This window comes from Spodoptera frugiperda, chromosome 21 (assembly GCF_023101765.2).
Source record: "Spodoptera frugiperda isolate SF20-4 chromosome 21, AGI-APGP_CSIRO_Sfru_2.0, whole genome shotgun sequence".
Lineage (NCBI taxonomy): Eukaryota > Metazoa > Arthropoda > Insecta > Lepidoptera > Noctuidae > Spodoptera > Spodoptera frugiperda.
Genome location: NC_064232.1, coordinates 7,045,633 through 7,066,501, shown reverse-complemented (window position 1 = coordinate 7,066,501; position 20,869 = coordinate 7,045,633). Strand labels below are relative to the sequence as shown.

The window sequence follows — 20,869 nt, the reverse complement described above, 5'->3', positions numbered from 1 at the left end:
CGCAGAGGCCCGTTGAACAATTTTAACCTAAATGTAATGTAACCTAAATGTAATCTTATTATTATTTTATCACTTTGTTCATGTATTGTCACTTGTTTTCATATGAAACTGCTCCCAAACAGAATAGCTTGCGATTCGCATTTTCTTTTTTCAATTGTCACATGACATGTGACAGATGACAGAAGTCGCACATAGACTATCGACGAACAAATCAACGAATCATAAATCCTACATCGCACATGTGAAAACTTCACATGTGCGATGTAGATTTGCGACATTTGGACATGCGAATAAACATGGATAGAAATTCCCCACGAATAACAGTTGGGCAAAAAGCCCGCCAAACACGATCACCTCGCCTGATCGGAACATCCATTTCTGATCTTAGGGGACTTTACTCTCTGTTCCCCAAAGTTTATTCATGTATTGTCACTTGTTTTCATCTGAAACTGTTTTCAAACAAAATAGTCCGCGATTCGCATTTTTTTTTTTCAATAATTTCATCGTTATCAGTTACTAAGACCGTTGCTACTCAATACATTAATTTGTAGTCCTCCCAATTAATTAATAATAATTTCTTTACGCAAAATTCATTACAAATTGGAATTCTTTTTAATTAATAAATTTATTATCCTTGAACGTATATTAAGTGGTATTGTACCTATATTAAATCGTATATGGTCGAATTTCGACCACTAGGCGACCACTAGTACTTTTTAGAAAAGGAAGCATTGTGTGAGGCAGTGGACAGTGAGTGGCTGATATGACGATGATATATATAATTGTAATATTGTTTGTAATGTATGTATGTATAGCATTTATAAATTCTAATGTATTAGTTTATAGTATTTGATATGGGCCTATGAAGCCTGAAATAAATGAATATGATATGATGACAACGAATCTAAACTTTAAACATTTCTATCACATTATCCGCAGAGCCTATCCAGTTCATCAAGCAGCGCCGTACCTCCGAAGCCGGCCCCCGAGGCCGAGGGTCCGACCGTGTCCAGCAGACTGGAGATCAGGGTCCGGCCGCCGGACTCCACCTCGCCCGGCCACTCCGGTATGTGTGGTAATTATTGTACCCTACTTATTTTGTCATATTCATCATCATTATCAACAGACGTATCACCTGATGGTAAGCAAGCAAGGCGCTTATTCTTAAACCATACTCAATACCAATGCAGTTTCATTCCAAAAAAATCTCATTAATTATTCAATGTCAAAACTATACAACCCCAATCGTAGCTGTTACAATAGCATTCAGAGTACGAAATATAAAGCCAAACTCAATACCATTTACTTCATTCAATATCCACGCAATACGGATGCAATGGGCGCTAGTGTTGTAACTGGAAAGTACGAAATACAATATCAAAGTCGATTGATCAGAATTCGATTTAAGAGTGTGTGCAGTCTATGGACACTTGTGCTGACTAATCCCATAAAAAACCAGCTATTTGAATTTAACACGCCCGAATACTCAAACGCTACTCAAATTTAAGTTGTACTTAAATCTCGTGCTATCTTTGTCATTTACAAAGTATTTGTAGTGACAGAACTACATTTGAGAGCGTCTTAAAATTGAGTAGCGTTTGAGTATTCGGGCATAAGTCTTTTAGTTGGAAGTATTCTGTGTACCCCTAAGTAATAGTAATGCATGAGTGAACATAAAAAAGATGCAGTAATAAGGTGCGTTGTTGCAGTGAAGATTCAGTCTGTAGTGAGCGGAGAGACGCGGCCGAACCACGACGAGGCTTCCGTCTACTACGACGCCACGGAGCATCATCGGGACAAACGGTAATCTACATTAATATCATTTTTATTACAACTACGTTTAAAAAATACTTTTTACAAAAAAATAAACCGACTTCACTAAATAAGTTAAAAATAACTTTAATTTCGGAAGTCGGTGTAACAAACAAATAATACCAAGAAACACCGACTAAAAAAGTCGGTTAAAATTCTCTATCTCAATAACTACTTTATTTATTTGTATTGTCACAGTCACTTAATTAACTTTATTGTGATTTCTATGTGAGTATGAAGTTCCATTGGCCATTTCTGGTCTTCTTCATCAGTTCCACCTCTTCAAAGGTTACTTTTTGACTGTAAATGCTTCAATTCTAGATGAATATGCCAAAATCACTATATAGTTCCCTATAATAATTGAGGAGTTCCCTCGATTTCTCTAAGATCCCATCATCAGATCCTAACTCGGTGACAATGCGACCACCTCAGAACTATCTACTTTCGAACAAAAAAGAATTTTGAAAATCCGTCGACAATTGACGGAGTATTCGATGAACAAACATACAAAAAAAAACATACAAACAGCCGAACATAGTACCTCCTCCTTTTTGTGAAGTCGGTAAAAAACCAACTTCAACTATCACTACATAGTATAAAACAAACTGCCTCGTTGGTGGAGTGGTCGCAAGTGCAACTGTCGGACAAGTGGTCTCGGGTTCGATTCCTGGATCGGGCAAAGTGCTGCTGAACGTTTTTCGGCTGTTCGAAAGTTTCTCAGTGTAGCATGGGGTCTGGAAGTGTGCATGGGAATTATCACATAACTGATGAAAAGTGGGTGTATATTGTATAGCGGCATTACGTGCCGTAACGTGACATTCTGCCTACCTCTCATACATGTAATAGGAGAGGATAAAAAGGCATGACGTTACGTATCGATTACATAAGTAATAATATAAAATAAACTAGCTTCCACCCATTTTTCTAGGATAGAAAGTTTGCCTAATATGTATGGCTAGCTACTTCCGCGCGGCTTCACCCGCTACTGGGTTCCTATTCATCGTAACCTACACCATTCCTTAATAAATGGACTATCAAATACAAAATTATTCAATTACAACCAACAGTTCTGGGGATTAGCGCTTTTAAACGAAACAAATCTTAAGCTTAATAATATTAGTATAGATTAAGCATTGGGACAGTTTGTTAATAGTAGAATATTGTCTCTGGTTTCAGGTCATCGACACGGAGCGGGGAGAAGAGTCAGAGTCCAGCTGTGGAGAGGACACGGTTAGACGCTATACCGGACAGGTAAGATACTCCTACATATAGGCTACATCGGCCTATACACAACCAATTTACCATGGTTCGATTCCCGGGTTTTTTTTGAGGGGGAAAATCATCCAATGTCTTCTCCCGCCTTGGACGAGGCGAGAGGGAGTGTCAGACTCTTACTGACTAAAAACCACCCCGTTCCTACTCCTGCTTTTCGAGCCGGAGCCGCGGTAAATCGATTCCTGGGTAAGGCGAAGTATTACTGGGCTTTTTCGATGTTTCGAAAATTTCTCAGTAGTAGCACGGAGTCTGGAATTGTGTCCAGTATATGGCAATAGGCTCACCACCTATTGCATGGGGCTTAGAACATAAATTGTGAAATATGGGCGTATATTGGTATTATGTGCCATAATGTGCACCTCTGCCTACCCCTTCGGAGATTAAAGGCGTGATGTTAAGATATTTTCGTACATTCAACGGTCAGCTTATACTGTTTACTGGTATAACATCTCTTTTTTATGGCACACGCTGCCAAACGAGCAGACATATCACCTGATGGTAAGCAATCGCCACCGCCCATGGACACTTGAAACACCAGAGGCGTTACAAGTGCGTTGCCGGCCTTTTAGGGGTTAGGAATTTAAGAGTTGTTGGGGAATCGGGGATTGGGAAGGGGGATAATTGGGCTTCCGGTAACCTCACTCATACAACGCAAGCGTTGTTTCACGTCAGTTTTCTGCTCGGCCGTGGTATCACTCCGGTCGAGCCGGCCCAGCAGTGCCGAAGCATGGCTCTCCCACACTTATTAATGTTTTGTTTAATTTTCAGGAGTATAATGGCAATTTATAAGAAAGAAGCTTCAAGCGCTGCCGGAGACGGATCGCAGAGTTTAAGAGATGTAAGTCACTATATTTTTTTAATTTATTAGTGACCAACTTACGCCCGAATACTCAAACGCTACTCAATTTTAAGTTGTACATAAATATCGTGCTATCTCTGTAATTTTATAAAGAATTGATAGTGACAGAATTAGTTTTGAGGGCGTCTTAAAATTGAGTGGCGTTTGAGTATTTGATGTTTAGAGTAATTTAATGATTACTTAAACTATTCCTTAGTAACGATTTTCAGTAAATTCGTGATATACAGGATGATCTGATATTTTTTTGTTATATACAGGTTGATACTTTTTTGTGATATACAGGTTGATACTTTTTTTGTGATATACAGGTTGATACTTTTTTGTGATATACAGGTTGATACTTTTTTTGAGATATACAGAATGATATATTTTCCCTCTTTTCCTCCCCCTCCCAGCGGTCGTCGGGCAGTGCGTCGACGTCCCGCATCCCGGTGGCGTGCGGCGCGGAGCAGCGCCTGGCCAAGTGCGCCAGCTGGAGCGGGGACGGGCCGCTGCAGCCCGACGTCGCGGACCTCACGCCCGGTCAGTCGCATAGCTTTATTTTTAAGGGGGGTTTAAGGGGAGAAGTCATCCAGTGACTTCTGGAGGAGGCGAGAGGGAGTGTCAGACGCCTTATATTAAGGGGGAGTCTCGGTGCTGCGGACTACCTAGCAGGTTTACCGGGGCTCCGGCTCGAAAAGCAGGAGTAGGAACGGGGTGGTTTTTAGTCAGTAAGAGTCTGACACTCCCTCTCGCCTCGCCCAAGGCGAGAAAAGTCTTTGGATGATTTTCCCCCCTCAAAAAAAAAGGGGGAAAGTCATCCAATGACTTCTGGAGGAGGCGAGAGGGAGTGTCAGACTCTTACTGACTAAATAACCACCCCGTTTCTTCTTCATGCTTTTTACCGTATTATACAGTTAGATAAATAAGACTGCCTCGTTGCTCAAGTGGAGCAAAGGATCTCGGGTTCGATTCCCACAGGGTCGGGCACAGCTTTACTGGGCTTATTTCGGTTTTTCGAAAATTGTATACCGGACACAATTCCGCTACTACTTTTCAGTAGTAGCGGAATTGTGTCCGGTATACAGCAATAGGCTCACCCCCTATTACATGGGACTTATAACACTGTGAAATGTGGGTTTACATTGTATAGCGGCATTACGTGCCATAATGTGCACCTCTGCCTACCCCTTCGGGGATTGCTGCATGAATGAATACATGAGTATCCTGCCCATCCCCTAATTGAACCAAGTAACATAATAAAAATATGTAGTGCTATCGCCACAGCGCTGCGGCGGCGCCGGCAGAATGCAAACGATAAGTACGCCGTAGACCCGGCCCGGGAATTGAACCTACGGTTCGCGAGGCCGCGACACCGACAGCCGCCGCACCATCATTCTAGGTATGAATGAAAATTTTTTTTTGTTTTTTAATATACAGGGTGTTCCTTTTTTCGAGGGTGTTAGTTATAGAGGGTGTTGTTTTTTTGTGTGGTTTTAATAAGGTGTGCGAGTTCGATTCTCGCATGTAACAAATTCGTGTAATTTGTCTGGGTTGAATGATTAGGTTTATTTCTTTTATTATTTTGAAATTTTTAGGGGATGTATAAAAGAGGAGGGTGATGTTTCATAATAATAAAGTTATCAAAGTTATCAAGAACAATATAGTATCTAAAGTTATCACAGTTAGGTGCTATGGTTTTGTGGGTTCGATTCCTGCATGAAATCAAAGTTATTTTAGAGGCCCTAAATATCTTTATATCGTAAAACCGGGTTCGATTCCTGCATGAAATCAAACTAAGTATAAAAATGTACTCTATTAAGTACATCTTATGGGTTACAGTTAAGTTTTATGTGCTTGCGGGTTCGATTCCTGCTTGAAATCGAACTAAGTATAAAAAATGTACTCTACTGAGTACTCTTTTTGTGGGCCACATATACCTTTATTAGGGGGATTAGTATAAAGCGTACTTTTTGTGGGCCACACATACTTTTATTAGGGGGATTAGTATAAAACGTACTTTTTGTGGGCCACATATACTTTTATTAGGGGGATTAGTATAAAACGTACTTTTTGTGGGCCACATATTAGGGGATTAGTAGTTATAAGGCCCATAAGAGCCCACCCCCTCAAGTGACCGAGCCGTCACCCCTACCCCGCCATGCTAACAGAGCGGCCCCCGGCAGCCGCAGCGCGTCCCGCGGCGTGCCGGCCGTGCTGCTGTCGTCGCCGCCCGCGTCCGCCGGCTCCTCGTCGTCCGGCTCGCCCCCGCCCCCGCCCCCGCGCCCGCCGCGCCCCCCGCCGGCCCGCCCGGCGCGCCCCCACCGCACAACGCGGCCCGCGCGCGACGCTTCCGACCGCTCTCCATCGCGCCCTAACTCATATCATGACACCTACTACATATATATATGTTCTACACTGCACTTGTATCAATGTATGGCCACCAGATGGCGCTATGTATCAAGATATGTTTAGTCCAATTACAACAGTTCAAAAATGTTAATGGTAAAAGAGCGTACTCCTTTTTAAAAGGCCGGCAACGCATCTGTGACTCCTCTGGTGTTGCGGGTGTCCATTGGCAAGTGACTCGTTTGCTCGTTTGCCACCTATTCCATAAATAAAATGTTGAGTGTCCAATCGTGTGCTAGCTAATTTCTTATTGGACGAAGAACAGGTTCATATTAGCGCTGTCTTGTGGGCTAAAATACGATAGGCCCAATTGCAAGCATGTTGTCGTGTCTTAAGCTTAATGCCGTGATAATACGACGGCGTATTCATACGCTTGTAAAGACTAATTATTATGTTATCGGTATGCCAACGTGACGATACGATAAAGACTAATTATTATGTTATCGGCTTACTCACGTAACTGTTTGACGAGGAACTCGACTAGTTTCAAGCCATGCTAGAGGCTCATATTCACTTATAAAAAATACGTGTTTAATGTTTTAAAATAATCTACAAGACAGACATTGAAATAAAAATTAGTCGTCTACCGTATTGTAATGATTTTATTTCATATTCATGCATACAATCTTGAAAAATGTTGGGTAAAATAAAAAAAATACTGTCATCGTAAAATGGACCCTATAAACAAAAGTGCATGTGTAGAAATATGTTCGTTATTACATATAAGATCGTATAGCCTATAAGGGCGATTATTGCATTTCTTCAATCACGCCTTACAAAAATTGAAATTGAGTCTTGTATTTTAATTTTTTATATAATTAATGCGAAAAAGAAATTATGTTTTATTTTGTACATATTGGATTGAGCGTAGATATTATGTGGATTTACTTCTACTACTTATTCTTTAACTATCGTACTCTGACGTCATTCACACGCTCGCATCGCACGCATCGCACGCATTCCGTATGACGTCATCAGTACGCATCGCATGTAGACATTGCCGATGATGCGGTCCGTACGATGCGGATCAGTGGACGCAGTTGTATGAGTTTCTATACAAGACAAACTAAAATCCGTTGCGTGCGATGCGTACGATGCGGGCCAATAATGGTTACTCAACCCAGTCCTTAGCAATTGTTTTCGAAATAAATTCGTTACTAAGGAATAGTTTAAGTAATCATTAAATGTCTCTGAGTGCGGCTGTTAGCTAGTTGTGTTAACTTTTGGTATCTTTTTAAAAAGAAAGAAAGAAAGATCTTTTATCTTTTTATGCAGCTCATTGTGAAAATATGTCGTATAATTTAGCAAGTACCAATGTGACTTTTTCCGAGTTATATGTACTTTCTAAGATTGTTTAGACACCACTGACAAACGGTGAAGGAAAACATTTTTTTTAAGCTGTGTCACTCAAGTATGTGAAAGAGATACCAATAATTTAACTCAACATGGCTTTAATAACCAAAATGTCTATTATGCTAAATGTAACTTTAATTCCATATATTTAAAGTTCAATTTACATTGAGATCACTTTATTAAAATGCCAAGCGATAATAGACTTTATGTAATGGAGTTAAGTCACATTTAGTCATGTAGTCGTTTTGGTTAGTATTGTAAATTATTTTCTTTTGTATAAATACCTACTTTATTGTGTATTGAATAGGGGTGAAAGTTATTTGAGTGGTAAAAGCAATATTAGACAATTTAAAAATTCTCAGTAGTAGCACGGAGTCTGGAATTGTGTCCAGTATATGGCAATAGGCTCACCCCCTATTACATGGGACTTATAACACAAATGGTGAAAAGTGGATGTACATTGTATAGCGGCATTACGTGCCGTAATGTGCACCTCTGCCTACCCTTTCGGGGATTAAAAGGCGTGACGTTGCTACTCAAATAATTTTCGCTAAAAAATACCACTTTTTTGCAGAAATATATTTTTTTTATACAATAAAGTAGGTATATAATACATAAAGGCTTGCTACATAGTCTTATTTATTTATTATATCATTACGCTGAAGCTCTAAGCAATGGTAAGCTGAGACATACAATGTATAAAGCTTCGGGTGTTAGAAGAGTACATTCGGGTAACTTCGGGTTTTGTATAGCTGTCTCTTTCTTGCATTGAAGATTGTTACAATGTTACGTTTCTCTTTATTGATTCGTTGTTGAGCTAGGGGTGTTGGGTTCGATTCTGGATATGTTATTGATATTTTAATGCTTTATTGGTTGAGTTCGTGTATTTAGTAGCTCTCTCTCTCTCTCTATCTCTTTTCTGTCGCAAAATCGAAGCGTATAAGTGAGACAGGCGAGTTAAAGGTCTCGAGTTAGGGTACCTAGGCTTATTCTTGAAACCAATCTAAGTAGTAAATAACACGGAGTCTGGAATTGTGTCCAGTATATGGCAATAGGCTCACCCCCTATTACATGGGACTTATAACACAACGTGTCGTAATGTACCTCTGCCTACCCCTTCGGGGATAAAAGGCGTGACGTTGCTTGCTCTTATAACAAATCTGGAGGAGAAAGCATGTACTATAAGTGCATAGCGTTTTGTTATTAAGTCTTTGACTGCCAATAGAAAACTGTTGAAGGCAAATCCTCCGCTAACGTCGGTCACCGGTGACCACCGCGGCGTTCAATGTGTTAATTGGTGCTTTATTTTTAAATTAATCAATATTTTATTTTAAGTATGTAATTATTTTTATTTAAATAATGACTTTAGAAGCTCTCTAATTATGTTATTTAATTTTTTAATTATTTTTAAGTGAATTTGACTGGGTCTAAGATTATTAGGGACTTTAAAATTGTGACCAGTATATGGCAATAGACTCACCCCCTATTACATGGGACTCATAAACATAACTGGTGAAAATTATGTGTTACATTGTATATTGTACATTGTACACATCTACCTACCCCCTTCTAAGATGGAAAGAGATAGCGCTATACACACTTGATATACTCATGTCTCTCTCTAATACCCGAAGTTGATAGTGTTTATTTGACAGGCGTACGAATATAGATGTATAAAGGCATATAGGAGATTATATAAAAGTGATATTGTTATATATAGGCGCTATATACTCGCTAGCGCTTGGGAAAGACAAAAAAATGTTATGTATGTAAGAAATATATATAGAAATAGTAGCTCGCCGTAGCTTCGTTATACGTTGTATCAATATTGTAACCCGTTAACAGTAAAACGGGGGTGAATAGATACAGGAATGGGGTGAATAGATGTTAGAACATTTTCACCCCTCTTCTGTATCTATTCACCCCCTTTTATGGGGGGAATTATGTCGGAACGCAGATCTACGCGAGATACAATGTGTTTTCTATTGTGTCTCATATACCAATAGACAAGAGGTTAAAATATCGGTTGTACAAGGAAAAATAGATTACTATAAAATTCCTTGAAATTAATAAAAATCATTAAGCTTTCGTGAAATGACAAAAATTGTGGATTTTGTTGGAAGGAAATTTGGAATTCATTTTTACCCCGAAATCACCAAGGACGGTATAAATACTATTTAAATCTAATTACATATCAATGACTAAAAATACTATAATAATAATAATCACCACAGTTTGCAAACACATTATATTTTTGTATTATAACTATCGAGAGACATACTAAATTAATTTGATAGTTAAAGACTTATGGCAATAGGCTCACCCTCTATTACATGGGACTTATAACACAAATGGTGTAAAGTGGGTTTACATTGTATAGCGGCATTACGTACCGTAATGTGCACCTCTGTGTACCCCTTCGGGGATAAAAGGCGTGACGTTTCGTATTTAACGGTTTACTGGCATTTAATAATTACTTAAACTATTCCTTAGTAACGATTTTGTTCCGAAAACAATTGCTAAGGACTGGGTTAAGTAACCATTAAATTACGAGGCAACTCGACTAGTTTCAAGCCAAGACAGGGCTCATAAAAACGTGTTACATTTCACATATTTTTTTGCCTTTTCTAAGCGTTGGTTTACAATAGTGATCTTATTTGAAGTATCTCATTGGACGATTAAAGATCAATGATTCTTATACAAGAGGTATGCCGGAAATTCTATATTTAAGGCCCTGTTTTATTAAGAGACCCCTAACATTAGGTGTTGGTAATAAAATAGGGATCTTGTAAAAAAATATCACATCTCTGAAAAATGTTTGACTGAAAAGTATTACCTGGTTTTGTGGATTACTGTAAAATTTTGACTGAAATTTCATGACGTTTCCTCTAAAAATACATTTAGGAAAGGTTTGGTATAATATCTTGTATGTATTGGGTTAGAGATCGCAGTATAAAAGGTTCAGGTTTATCAGAGAGCGCTGCTGCCCGGTCTCTGTCTAATGTGTAGTGACTGACAGCACTCCAGACATTTAATGATAACTTAAACTATTCCTTAGTAACGATTTTGTATCGAAAACAATTGCTAAGGACTGGGTTAAGTAACCATTAAATGAGTACAGTGGTTAGTCGGGTATGTGACACCCGCGGGAAGAGTACAAGTGGTGACGAATGTATTCTACGCTTTCGTAACTATATGCTAGTGAAAAATGTTATGAAATATCAGTGACAGTAATTCATAAACTAAGGTTTAATTTAATGCGTTTTTTACCAAAAAATATTGAAAAAAAGTGTATTTTTTTAATATATTTTGGATAAAACACATTATGAAACGCAAATTGCTATGGTATTAGGTTAGTATGTCAATTTTTAAACGCTTTATACTGAGAATGTAATAATGGTTTTAAAAACGCAAGAAAAACTAAAAAAAAAAAACATAATTTTGCATGTTTGCACGTTTTACTTAATTGTTCATAGAGTTGTTAATATGAAAATGATTTATTTTTATATGCTATAATAGTCTCAAGTATTTAAAAATTGACATCGACTAAGATTTTCGAGCAAACCGATCGAGGTAAATCGACTAGTTTCGAGCCGCAATCGGGGCCCATAACTATCTATCATGATATACAGAGTTATTCGACTATCAATTTGCACGACAATTGACTAAGAATGAACAAGACATGTACAAAATTGTATGTAATAATTTAAAAAAATAATACATGAAGTGGCTAAAAAAAGAAGTAATAATATTTTACAAAAAATAATTAATTAAAATATGGGTGCAGTACGTAAAGTTCAAAAAAAAAGAGAAATTTGTTGATAATTCTTTAATTAATTAATGGCTGATTGAAAAAAAAAATATTTTAATACTTCTCTAGCCTCTATTCGATGTATCGATGTTTTGTATCGACTATCGATATATCGAATTAGAGGCAGGATAGCGTAATTTTTAAAATATTTAGGTACAGCTAAGATGTAATGTTTATGCTTTGTAATTTATCGACTGGTTATTAAATTGTTATTTGTGTTTTTAAATATCGATAAAATTGTCGTCATCTCTCTATTGATACGTTTCAGAGTAAACTAAGCCTTATTACATACGGATTAAAGTTAGTTTTCCTATGTGGAGTACAATTTTTTAAATTAGAATTTATTATTTTCAAAAATAACTCTTTTTTTAAGGGAGATAGATTTATCCAATGACTTCTCCCGCCTTGACCGAGGCGAGAGGGAGTGTCAGACTCTTACTGACTAAAAACCACCCCGTTCCTACTCCTGCTTTTCGAGCCGGAGCTAACCCGCTAGGTAGTCCGCAGCTCCGGATCAGGCATCAGCCCTACTGGGCCCCATCTGTGGTGATCTGATGGCACTTTGAAAAAATAACTCAAGATTATTTTTATTTTGCAATTTATAATCTTTAAATTGTAATTTGTATCTTAATTCCAATGCTATAAGGTTGAAACAGACAACGACAGGTTTATCGACATTTGAAATTACTATGAAATCTGACAAATTGTGAATTGTAAAGGTTTTTCTTGAGTTTTTATGTTATTTTAATGTAAATACGAGGAGGTTTTGTGTAGATATGGCGGTTTTTAAAAGAAATTGAAGATAAAAATCTACCTCTGCCTAGTCCTTCGGGGATAAAAGGCGTGGCGATTAAGATATAATCTTAGTAAATGATTCTAAAATGAAGTTATTTTAATTTCATTATTACCATGGTTTTAATATTCTACTAGAATAGAGAAAAGCTCTACTAGTTTCAAGTCACAGAGGAACTCTTCATCATGAGTAGCGTGAGCAGAAACTAGTAGAGAATCAAAGAGTTAGTAATTTATACTGTCTTTTAAATATCCGATTATATCTATACAAAAATACTTCGTATAAAACCACGGCTCAGATAAAGTGAAATATTTTTAATTGTAATAAGTTTTAAAAGTTTAAAACTGAGACTCCTCTCTATATTTATAGTACAGTCAACAGCAATGTATAGTGATACATTAAAATAGATCTTAATACTTACGGAATAGAGGCGAATATCGCTTTAATTATGTATAATTTATGCGTTGACTGTACTTTTGAGAATGATTTTTATGTCATTTTGTTTTGTTGATCTCGACTCGACTTGTATGATACGTTGATATTTTTATTTTTATATTGGCAACACTGATTTTGTTTTAAGTCGTTGTTTCAATGTTAGGCGTTGTTCGTGTTGGGTAAAGTGTTATTGAGTGTTGCAAATTACTCAGTAATAGTTTAGAGTCTTGATTTTATCGACAAGATTGATATTTTCAAAAAAATCTTAAGTAACGGTTGGTTTTTAAAACTATGTCAGTGTTGCTAAATATAAAAATTGAATATTATACTAAATATCATACATATTTTAATGTAATGACGATTTATGTGCGTATGACAAACCATACAAATGATATTTTTGTATGGAAATTGTAATATCGAGCGGTCTTAACTTCGATTCCAGGTTTGAGTAGAAAATCTGCAATTATATCAGATTGGTCTGTTCATAATTTTGGATTTTTTTCCACTCTGTCCAGTCATACGCATATAACTAAAATTACAAAAGATTATACTGTATAAAAAGATTGCAAATATCATTAAAAAATTATATATATTGACCTAAAGAGCGAGATAGATGTAGCTTTGTAGAGCGCTCTCTCTTTCACTCTTTTGTTAGACGCCAATCATTCAATTTTTCATTTTATTGCAAAAGCAATATGGTTGAAGTTTTAATTGTAACTGCGAAGCTAGATTGAACATCTCTTTATGTCAATATTTATAATACAGATATTTGTTTTATATATATTTATAAAATATAGGTATATATATATAATATATAAATAGGTAGACGCCAACGCCATCCGAATCTAGTCTCGCTGCTTATTTACTGCATTATAATTAAAAAAAAATATTAAATAGAATAAGTACTATGATATTATTAATTAATGTAACAAAATACATATTATTATTATTATATTATTAATAATTGTCACTCTGGGTGGAGTGTGGAGTAATTCCATGGTGGGTAATGACTTTATATATATAAAAATGATTCTTTATATATATGAATATATAATTGATCGAACATGTACGGGCCGGATGCCACTCGCACGCCTAATGTATGTTATTTTGCCCTTATTTTTTAAAACTGAATGCACAATGAAATTTTATTAAAGGTACTTGTCCTTTTATATGTGTTTTATTTCGTTACCACTACATAGCATTTTTTTTGAGGGGGGAAATTTATCCAATGTGAAGACATTACATGTGACATTACAATGTGAAGGCGAGAGAAGTCTCGCCTTGGGCGAGGCGAGAGGGAGAGTCAGACTCTTACTGACTAAAAACCACCCCGTTCCTACTCCTGCTTTTCGAACCGGAGCCCCGGTAAACCCGCTAGGTAGTCCGCAGCTCCGGAATCACTACATAGTATAAAACAAAGTCGCTTTCTCTCTCCCTATGTCTCTTTGTACGCTTAAATCTTTAAAACTACGCAACGGATTTTGTTGCGGTTTTTTTTTATAGATAGTGATTCAAGAGGAAGGTTTATATGTATAATACATGCGTAATATATCACCATTGCACCCATGCGAAGCTGTGGCGGGTCGCTAGTTCTACGATAGCTTGTATCCCCTACTCTGCCTGTGTCCTTATCCATACTCCCAACTATACGTGTGTTTCACAAATCTCCACAAAAACGCATGTCTATTCAACTCCTGAATTTAAATCATGTTAGATACCGGTTTTTTGCTGAATTTTCTTTATTTCAATGTAAAATTACATTAGATATCGACGGTTAAAAGGAAATAGGGTATAAGCGACATTTTGGTCAAAAATGAGTTTATTATGGTATCATACATACATACATATCGTCACGCCTTTAATCCCCAAAGGGGTAGGCAGAGGTGCACATTATGGCACGTAATGCCACTGTGTACACCCACTTTTCACAATTTGTGTTGTAAGTCCCATGTAATAGGTGGTGAGCCTATTGCCATATACCGGGCATATTTCCAGACTCCGTGCTACCACTGAGACATTTTCGAAAAACCGAAAAAAGCCCAGTAATACTTCGCCCGACCCGGGAATCGAACCCGAGACCCCTTGCCCGGCAGTCGCACTTGCAACCACTCGGCCAACGAGGCAGTCATTTCATTTATTATGCTACCCTACGTAAAATTTTCCGCTCTTTCGAATGCGCTTACTCTCATGGCTTTACGATGACATTTTTGGCTTTTATACTCAAGCAAAAAAAAAATATTTTCCTAGTATTCTTTCGACGACTGACGAGTATAAACGGCTCTCCTGAACATTTCAGTTTTTGTCGCTTATACCCTATTTCCTTTTAACCATCGATATCTGTATGCAAAGTCCCATTTGTGGATATAACAGCTGAATTAAAAAAACAGTAATGGATGTTTGAAATACATAAATACACTATACAAACGACTCGCTGGGCTGCCGTACGCTATATGCGCTCAACACACGGACTGCATAGTTGGTGCGGTGGCTGGGCAACTGGCTGCCGTGCAACTTGTAGCGGGTTCGATTCCCGCACGGAGCAACTCTTTGTGTGATCCACAAATTGTTGTTTCGGGTCTGGGTGTCATGTGTATGTGAACTTGTATGTTTGTAAACGCACCCACGACACAGGACAAAATCCTAATGTGGGGCAACGTATTTCAAAAGAAAAAAAAAACAAAAACACGTTACCGATTCATTGCGTGGGAGGGTTCACTGTTATAGCTTCGGTAAGTCCCCTCTTTGAGGTTTGAGAGACAGGGCGGGAAAAGTCATTCGATGATCCCCCCACCGAAACGAAAAAAGGGGGGCTCAAACAAATTTTTATACCCACCTAGGTAGGATACGTGTTTTTTTATGGAATAGGTGGCAAACAACCCTGGCAATTGGACTAGTCACCTGATGGTAAGCGATCAGCGCCGCCCATGGACGCCTTTGGCCGGCCACACCAGAGGAGTCACAGGTGCGTTGCCGGCCAACGCTACTGTTCGGAGCAGTAACGGAATCATAGCGCGATCAAAATATGTATTAAAATATTATTAAATATTCGAGTTGTCATGGCGCTCGATAGATGGGGCTAAAATCGAAATAGATCGCGCTATGGTTTCGTTACATCAATTTGGTTAGGTCCGGCGTCAATTTGACGTCGGGTGAGCACAAGTAACGCCCCTAGCGGGAAAAAGTGTAATAATAAATAAGTGAGTGCAATAACAGTTGGTGTTTGTGTTTGTGAAGTTTATATATCCCTCTGAAGCCGACCCTCTGAGTTCTGTTCAGCTACTGACTTAAAAACTTTTATCCAACCCAGGAAATCCAGCAAAGGCAGAAAGAAGTAAATGGTAATGGGTATGTCAAAAATAAATAAAATAGACAAACTTTAGTAAAAGCAAGAACATTTATTTCTTAACATTAATATGTACATAGTATTCTTACATAAACAAAATAATAAATCTCTTTCGTAACTCAAAAAAATCTATGATATAGGTACATTTTTTTATAAGAATTTCTAATCAAAATATTAATCAATTTCAATCCAATTTGACTAAGAAATAAAGTCTATTATTGCATGATTCGGTAGACGGGTTCACATATCGCTCACCTAGTAATATATTGGCACATCTGCAAAAAATACGAAATTGACTTTATATGGTTTACGTGTTTAAAAGTGCATATTAATCTATTTATTTCCATATTCATCGAGAGAGGTCGTAAGTGTCATTATACCATTATTGTAGTTTCCCCCTCACGCACGTAAAACAACGGTTCATTGGTCAGTAAGCAAAAAACTAAACAAGTCAGGTAAACTACGAAAACCGTAAATGTGCCAATATATTACAAGGTATGTGATATACAATCTAACACCCACTTTTCACCATTAATATAATGAGTCCCATGTAATAGGGAGTTCCGGAGCTGTGGACTACCTAGCGGGTTTACCGGGGCTTCGGCTCGAAAAGCAGGAGTAGGAACGGGGTGGTGTTTAGTCAGTAAGAGTCTGACACTCCCTCTCGCCTCGCCCAAGGCGAGAGAAGACATTGGATGATTTTCCCCTCTGAAAAAAAGTAATAGGGGGTGAGTCTATTGCCATATACCGAACTCCGTGCTGATTATTTAGAAAGAGTCAGAGACCCTTTCCTTTTATGGTATAAGCCGGTAAACGAGCAGACGGATCACCTGATGGTAAGCAATCAGTGTCACCCATGGACAATGGATGACTTTTCGAGGTACGAGGATGTGAAATACTGGCGAATTCTTCAGATTCCAGGTTAAAAATAGTAATTTTAGATATATGGAAGACGTTATTGCAGGGCCACCCAAAAGTAGCTTGGGATATAAGCAGTGAGCATCTTTTATGAATTTTCAATCATATATGCCTTTGTTATAAGATTAAAAATGGCTTAGCAACCGATTTCTGTCGTAATCATTTAGATTACCGGCTCTGGATTGTTTTTTATGAAATAAGCCGGCAAACAAGCTGACGGATCACCTGATGGTAAGCAATTGCCGCCGTCTATGGACACTTGAAACACCAGAGGCGTTACAAGTGCGTTGCCGGTCTATTGGGGGTTGGGAATTTAGTATAGTATAGGGGATTGGGCTTCCGGTAACCTCACTCACACAACGAAACACAAGGCAAGCGTTGTTTCACGTCGATTTTTTGTGAGGCCGTGGTATCACTCCGGTCGAGCCGCGAAAAGACATTCAACCAAGTTTAACAGCTTAAAATCACCCCCTTTAGAGGGTAAAAATCAGCCACATTACATACACTGCTACAAAAATCTACATGGACTGTTCATCATAATCTTTGCTACTCTGTTCATCTGTCATATCTTCCATTTCCCTAGACATACGCTGCTCTTTCATACCCTCAATGACTTGAGCCTTTTCTATAGGAACCTTTAGAGACTCAATCTTACTATCATTCACAATCACCCGTTCCCTTAAAACATCACTATGTCGCCTTTTCAAATGATTGTCAAGCAGAGATTTACGAACGGTGGTATATTTACAAAATTTGCACTTAAAAGGCTTCTGCCCCGTATGTATGGTTTCATGACATAACAAACTCTCTTTCCTTACCGCTTTATAGTCACAAAATCTACACTGCAACGTTTGTCCCGTATGAGCAGTGGCCACGTGCCTCTGAAAATCATACTTCTGCTTACAAGTAAAACTGCAGTCCGGACACTTGTGTGCATAATGACATTTCTGATGCGTTGCAAACTGACATTTGAAGAAAGTGACATAATTACACTCCGGACATTTCAACTCTGTATCGGATTGACTTCTTTTGTTATGTAAAGCGATCTGATCTTTAGTTTTAGTTGAAAAATCACAGTTGACACATTTATATGGACGGTGTAAGCTACCAGTGTGGTGTCGTTGAAAGTGCCTTTGTACGGAAGCCTTAAATCTTGATGTATAGCTACACATGATACATTGGAACGGACGATCTTTAGAATTAGATTCTAACACTTTAATGTTATGCCAATCAATCTCACAGTTAGGATCAAGAGTATAATTATGAAACTTCTCATGTACGGTTCCATTCTCATCGGGTAAAGGAATCGTTACTACTCCGGATCCAACGGTAATCTCTCCGCTTGATTCGTTCAACTTAATTTCATGTGCATCATCAAAATGCATGGCTTTATGCTTTTTAGACTCACACATGTAAGAAGTTTCAAAATCACAGAAGGTACATTTCAACACACCGTTCTGTTTGCTTCTTCGCTTGTGTACGTTCAATCTCCACTGGACTTTCGTTGAGAAATCACACATATCACACTTCCTAGCCTTATCGGACACTTCATTGTGTATTTTGGCCAAATGCCTGGCAATATGTCCTTCGTACTTAGTCACAAACGGACACTTATCACATTTATACATCATTTCTTCCTTATTATGAACCTTATGATGTTTATTAAAATTATGTCGGTACGCAGTGGCATAGTTGCACTGCTCACATTTGTACTGTTTCTCAGCGGTGTGTTTCCTCGTATGAGCTTTCAAGTTCCACTTGAAATATGATGAATAGGAGCACATTTCACACTGGTAGACTTGCATTTGGAGGTGATCGGTGACTTTAAAGTCATGTTGTATTATCATATGCCGATGTAACGAGGTTGGGTACTTGGTAGTGTAGTTGCAGTTATCGCAGGAATACGGTTTAGTGTTGCTGTGCCCCATTATATGGAGCTTCAAGCAGTTCTTGTAGACGGTCGTGTAATCACAGAATGTACATTTTAATTCCTGGGTCGGTCGAGGTGTTTTCTTCTTCTTCTTTGGGATCGGTCTGGAATGAAAAATAAATTATGTTAACTTTGAATGTACATAATAGGCAAACGAGTCTCTCGATGGTAAGCGATCAGCGCCGCTCAGAGTAGTCACAGGTGCGTTGCGGCCTTTTGAAAATCTCAGGAGTATGCTCTTTTCTTTTTGAACGTTTTATGAAGGTCGTATCGGTTCGGAAATACTGCCGACGACAGCTCATTCCACAATTTTACAATGATTGTGAGGCAGAAAGTTGCACGAGGAAACGCACAGTTGTTGCCTGCCAACATCTATATGATGGGGATGGAAATGCTGTCGTGTAGGTCGATGGCAAGAGCAAAAATCAAAAGCAGGTATAAGACCAAACAATTTTTGAAATGTCAACATCAGTCAGTCAGTCTGCCTATCAGTGGTAAAATGGGTGGTCATTCCAAAATGTCATTACAAACTATGTGATATTCAATTAAAAGTGGCCATTATATAATAATACTCACTCTTCAACATGATCCGCATCCACGAACTCAGGCAAGTTGTCCTCAGTCTCCCCGACTTCCACCTTCACCCAAACACTGGCGAACATGCTCAGCATGTCCTTCTCGTGCTGGTCGCTTTCACTGGTCTCCGACATGATGGTCTGTGAGCAGATTTACATGAGAATTAGTTTATTATAGAGAAGTGTGGGAGAGCCATGCTTTGGCTAGAATGGGTTGGTTTGACCGGAGTGATACCACGGCCTTAAAGAAAATCAACATGAAACAATGATTGTGTTGTATGGGTGAGGTTACCGGAGGACCAATTATCCTCCTTCCCAATCCCCGAAACCCAAAAACCTTTGATTCCTAAAAAAATTGCTTAAATATACTAGTATGGTACCGTAGGGATGTATAAAATACTTGCTGGTCTAGTGAAGTGAAAAAAAAAGAGGGGTTTGATTCCCAAAGAGAGCAAAATATAGAAGTTTTTTAAATACATGAACAACCAATCAATGCACTGCTGCCTACTCTTAAGGGGGCTAAAAGGCGCGATGTCATATTATTTAAAAATCGTAACAAGTCCAGTAACAAAACACTACCTTATAACAAAAACTGATTGAAACACAATTTAATTTAATAATTCTTATAAGTTTTCTTATCTCATTTAAGACGTAAAAGTAGTAAATGAGAACATACTGATTTTTTATACACAACTTGAAATAAAAAATGTACATAACAAAACCTATTATTTTTTTGTTATTACCGGCTACATATGCGATAAGCGGCCGTTATCAACACAGAACTCATTGGGGAACTTAATAAGCAATCTATTACCAGTTATTAACAACAAATAACGCAAATAACCATGGGCAGAGCGAGACATATCTATTTTTGGATTTAACAAAAAAAACTACGACGCTTTATACATGAATTTAAGGGTATAATACAGGATTTATTCAGTGTTTTTCAATGTTATTAGTTTATTTAATGTTTATGTGTACTTACGTAATTATTTTTCGTTTCAAATTCACATTTATTTCATAGATTTTCATTAAATTTTACGATCGCGAACTTGAGAAAAATCAATCGTATTGATATCCGTTCGAAAACTTTTGTTGAAGATTTTTTTCCTGAGTTATTTTTTCACGCCTATAATTAATATCTGTAATATCAACAAAATACCATATTTTGTTAATTTGTACTATTAAATACACAATTATACAGTTAAAAAATTCTTCTACTACTATCTACTTTCCATCAATAAAATTATTTTAAAAAATGTTGTTCTTATTTCTATTATAAAAAAATCCTTTTGATGTAGTTTCGGAACAAACTTAACAGATCTGTCAATAACATTAGCACATTCCTGATATTGTTGCTAACTTCACTTCGTACAA

General features: G+C 37.7%; 2 protein-coding genes across 2 annotated transcripts in view; one reads left to right on the top strand and one right to left on the bottom strand.

Moving 5' to 3' along the window:
* The window catches only part of LOC118280228 (tau-tubulin kinase homolog Asator), a 106,571-nt gene extending 98,565 nt beyond the window's left edge, over positions 1–8,006 (top strand). The window contains 8 exon segments of the mRNA XM_050701982.1: positions 940–1,066; positions 1,710–1,803; positions 2,989–3,063; positions 3,856–3,925; positions 4,342–4,468; positions 5,213–5,327; positions 6,097–6,235; positions 6,238–8,006. Of these exon segments, the coding sequence (XP_050557939.1) occupies positions 940–1,066; positions 1,710–1,803; positions 2,989–3,063; positions 3,856–3,925; positions 4,342–4,468; positions 5,213–5,327; positions 6,097–6,235; positions 6,238–6,303 (813 nt within the window). The 3' untranslated portion in view covers positions 6,304–8,006.
* Positions 8,007–16,101: 8,095 nt separating this feature from the next.
* LOC118280230 (gastrula zinc finger protein xFG20-1-like) lies at positions 16,102–20,632 on the bottom strand. The gene is made up of 3 exons (XM_035600144.2): positions 20,478–20,632; positions 19,494–19,633; positions 16,102–19,021 (listed from the first exon to the last, which is right to left on the bottom strand). Exons 2-3 carry the CDS (start codon positions 19,625–19,627, stop codon positions 17,506–17,508), a joined length of 1,650 nt encoding a protein of 549 aa, XP_035456037.2. The 5' UTR covers positions 19,628–19,633; positions 20,478–20,632; the 3' UTR covers positions 16,102–17,505.
* Between the last annotated feature and the right edge of the window lie 237 nt (positions 20,633–20,869).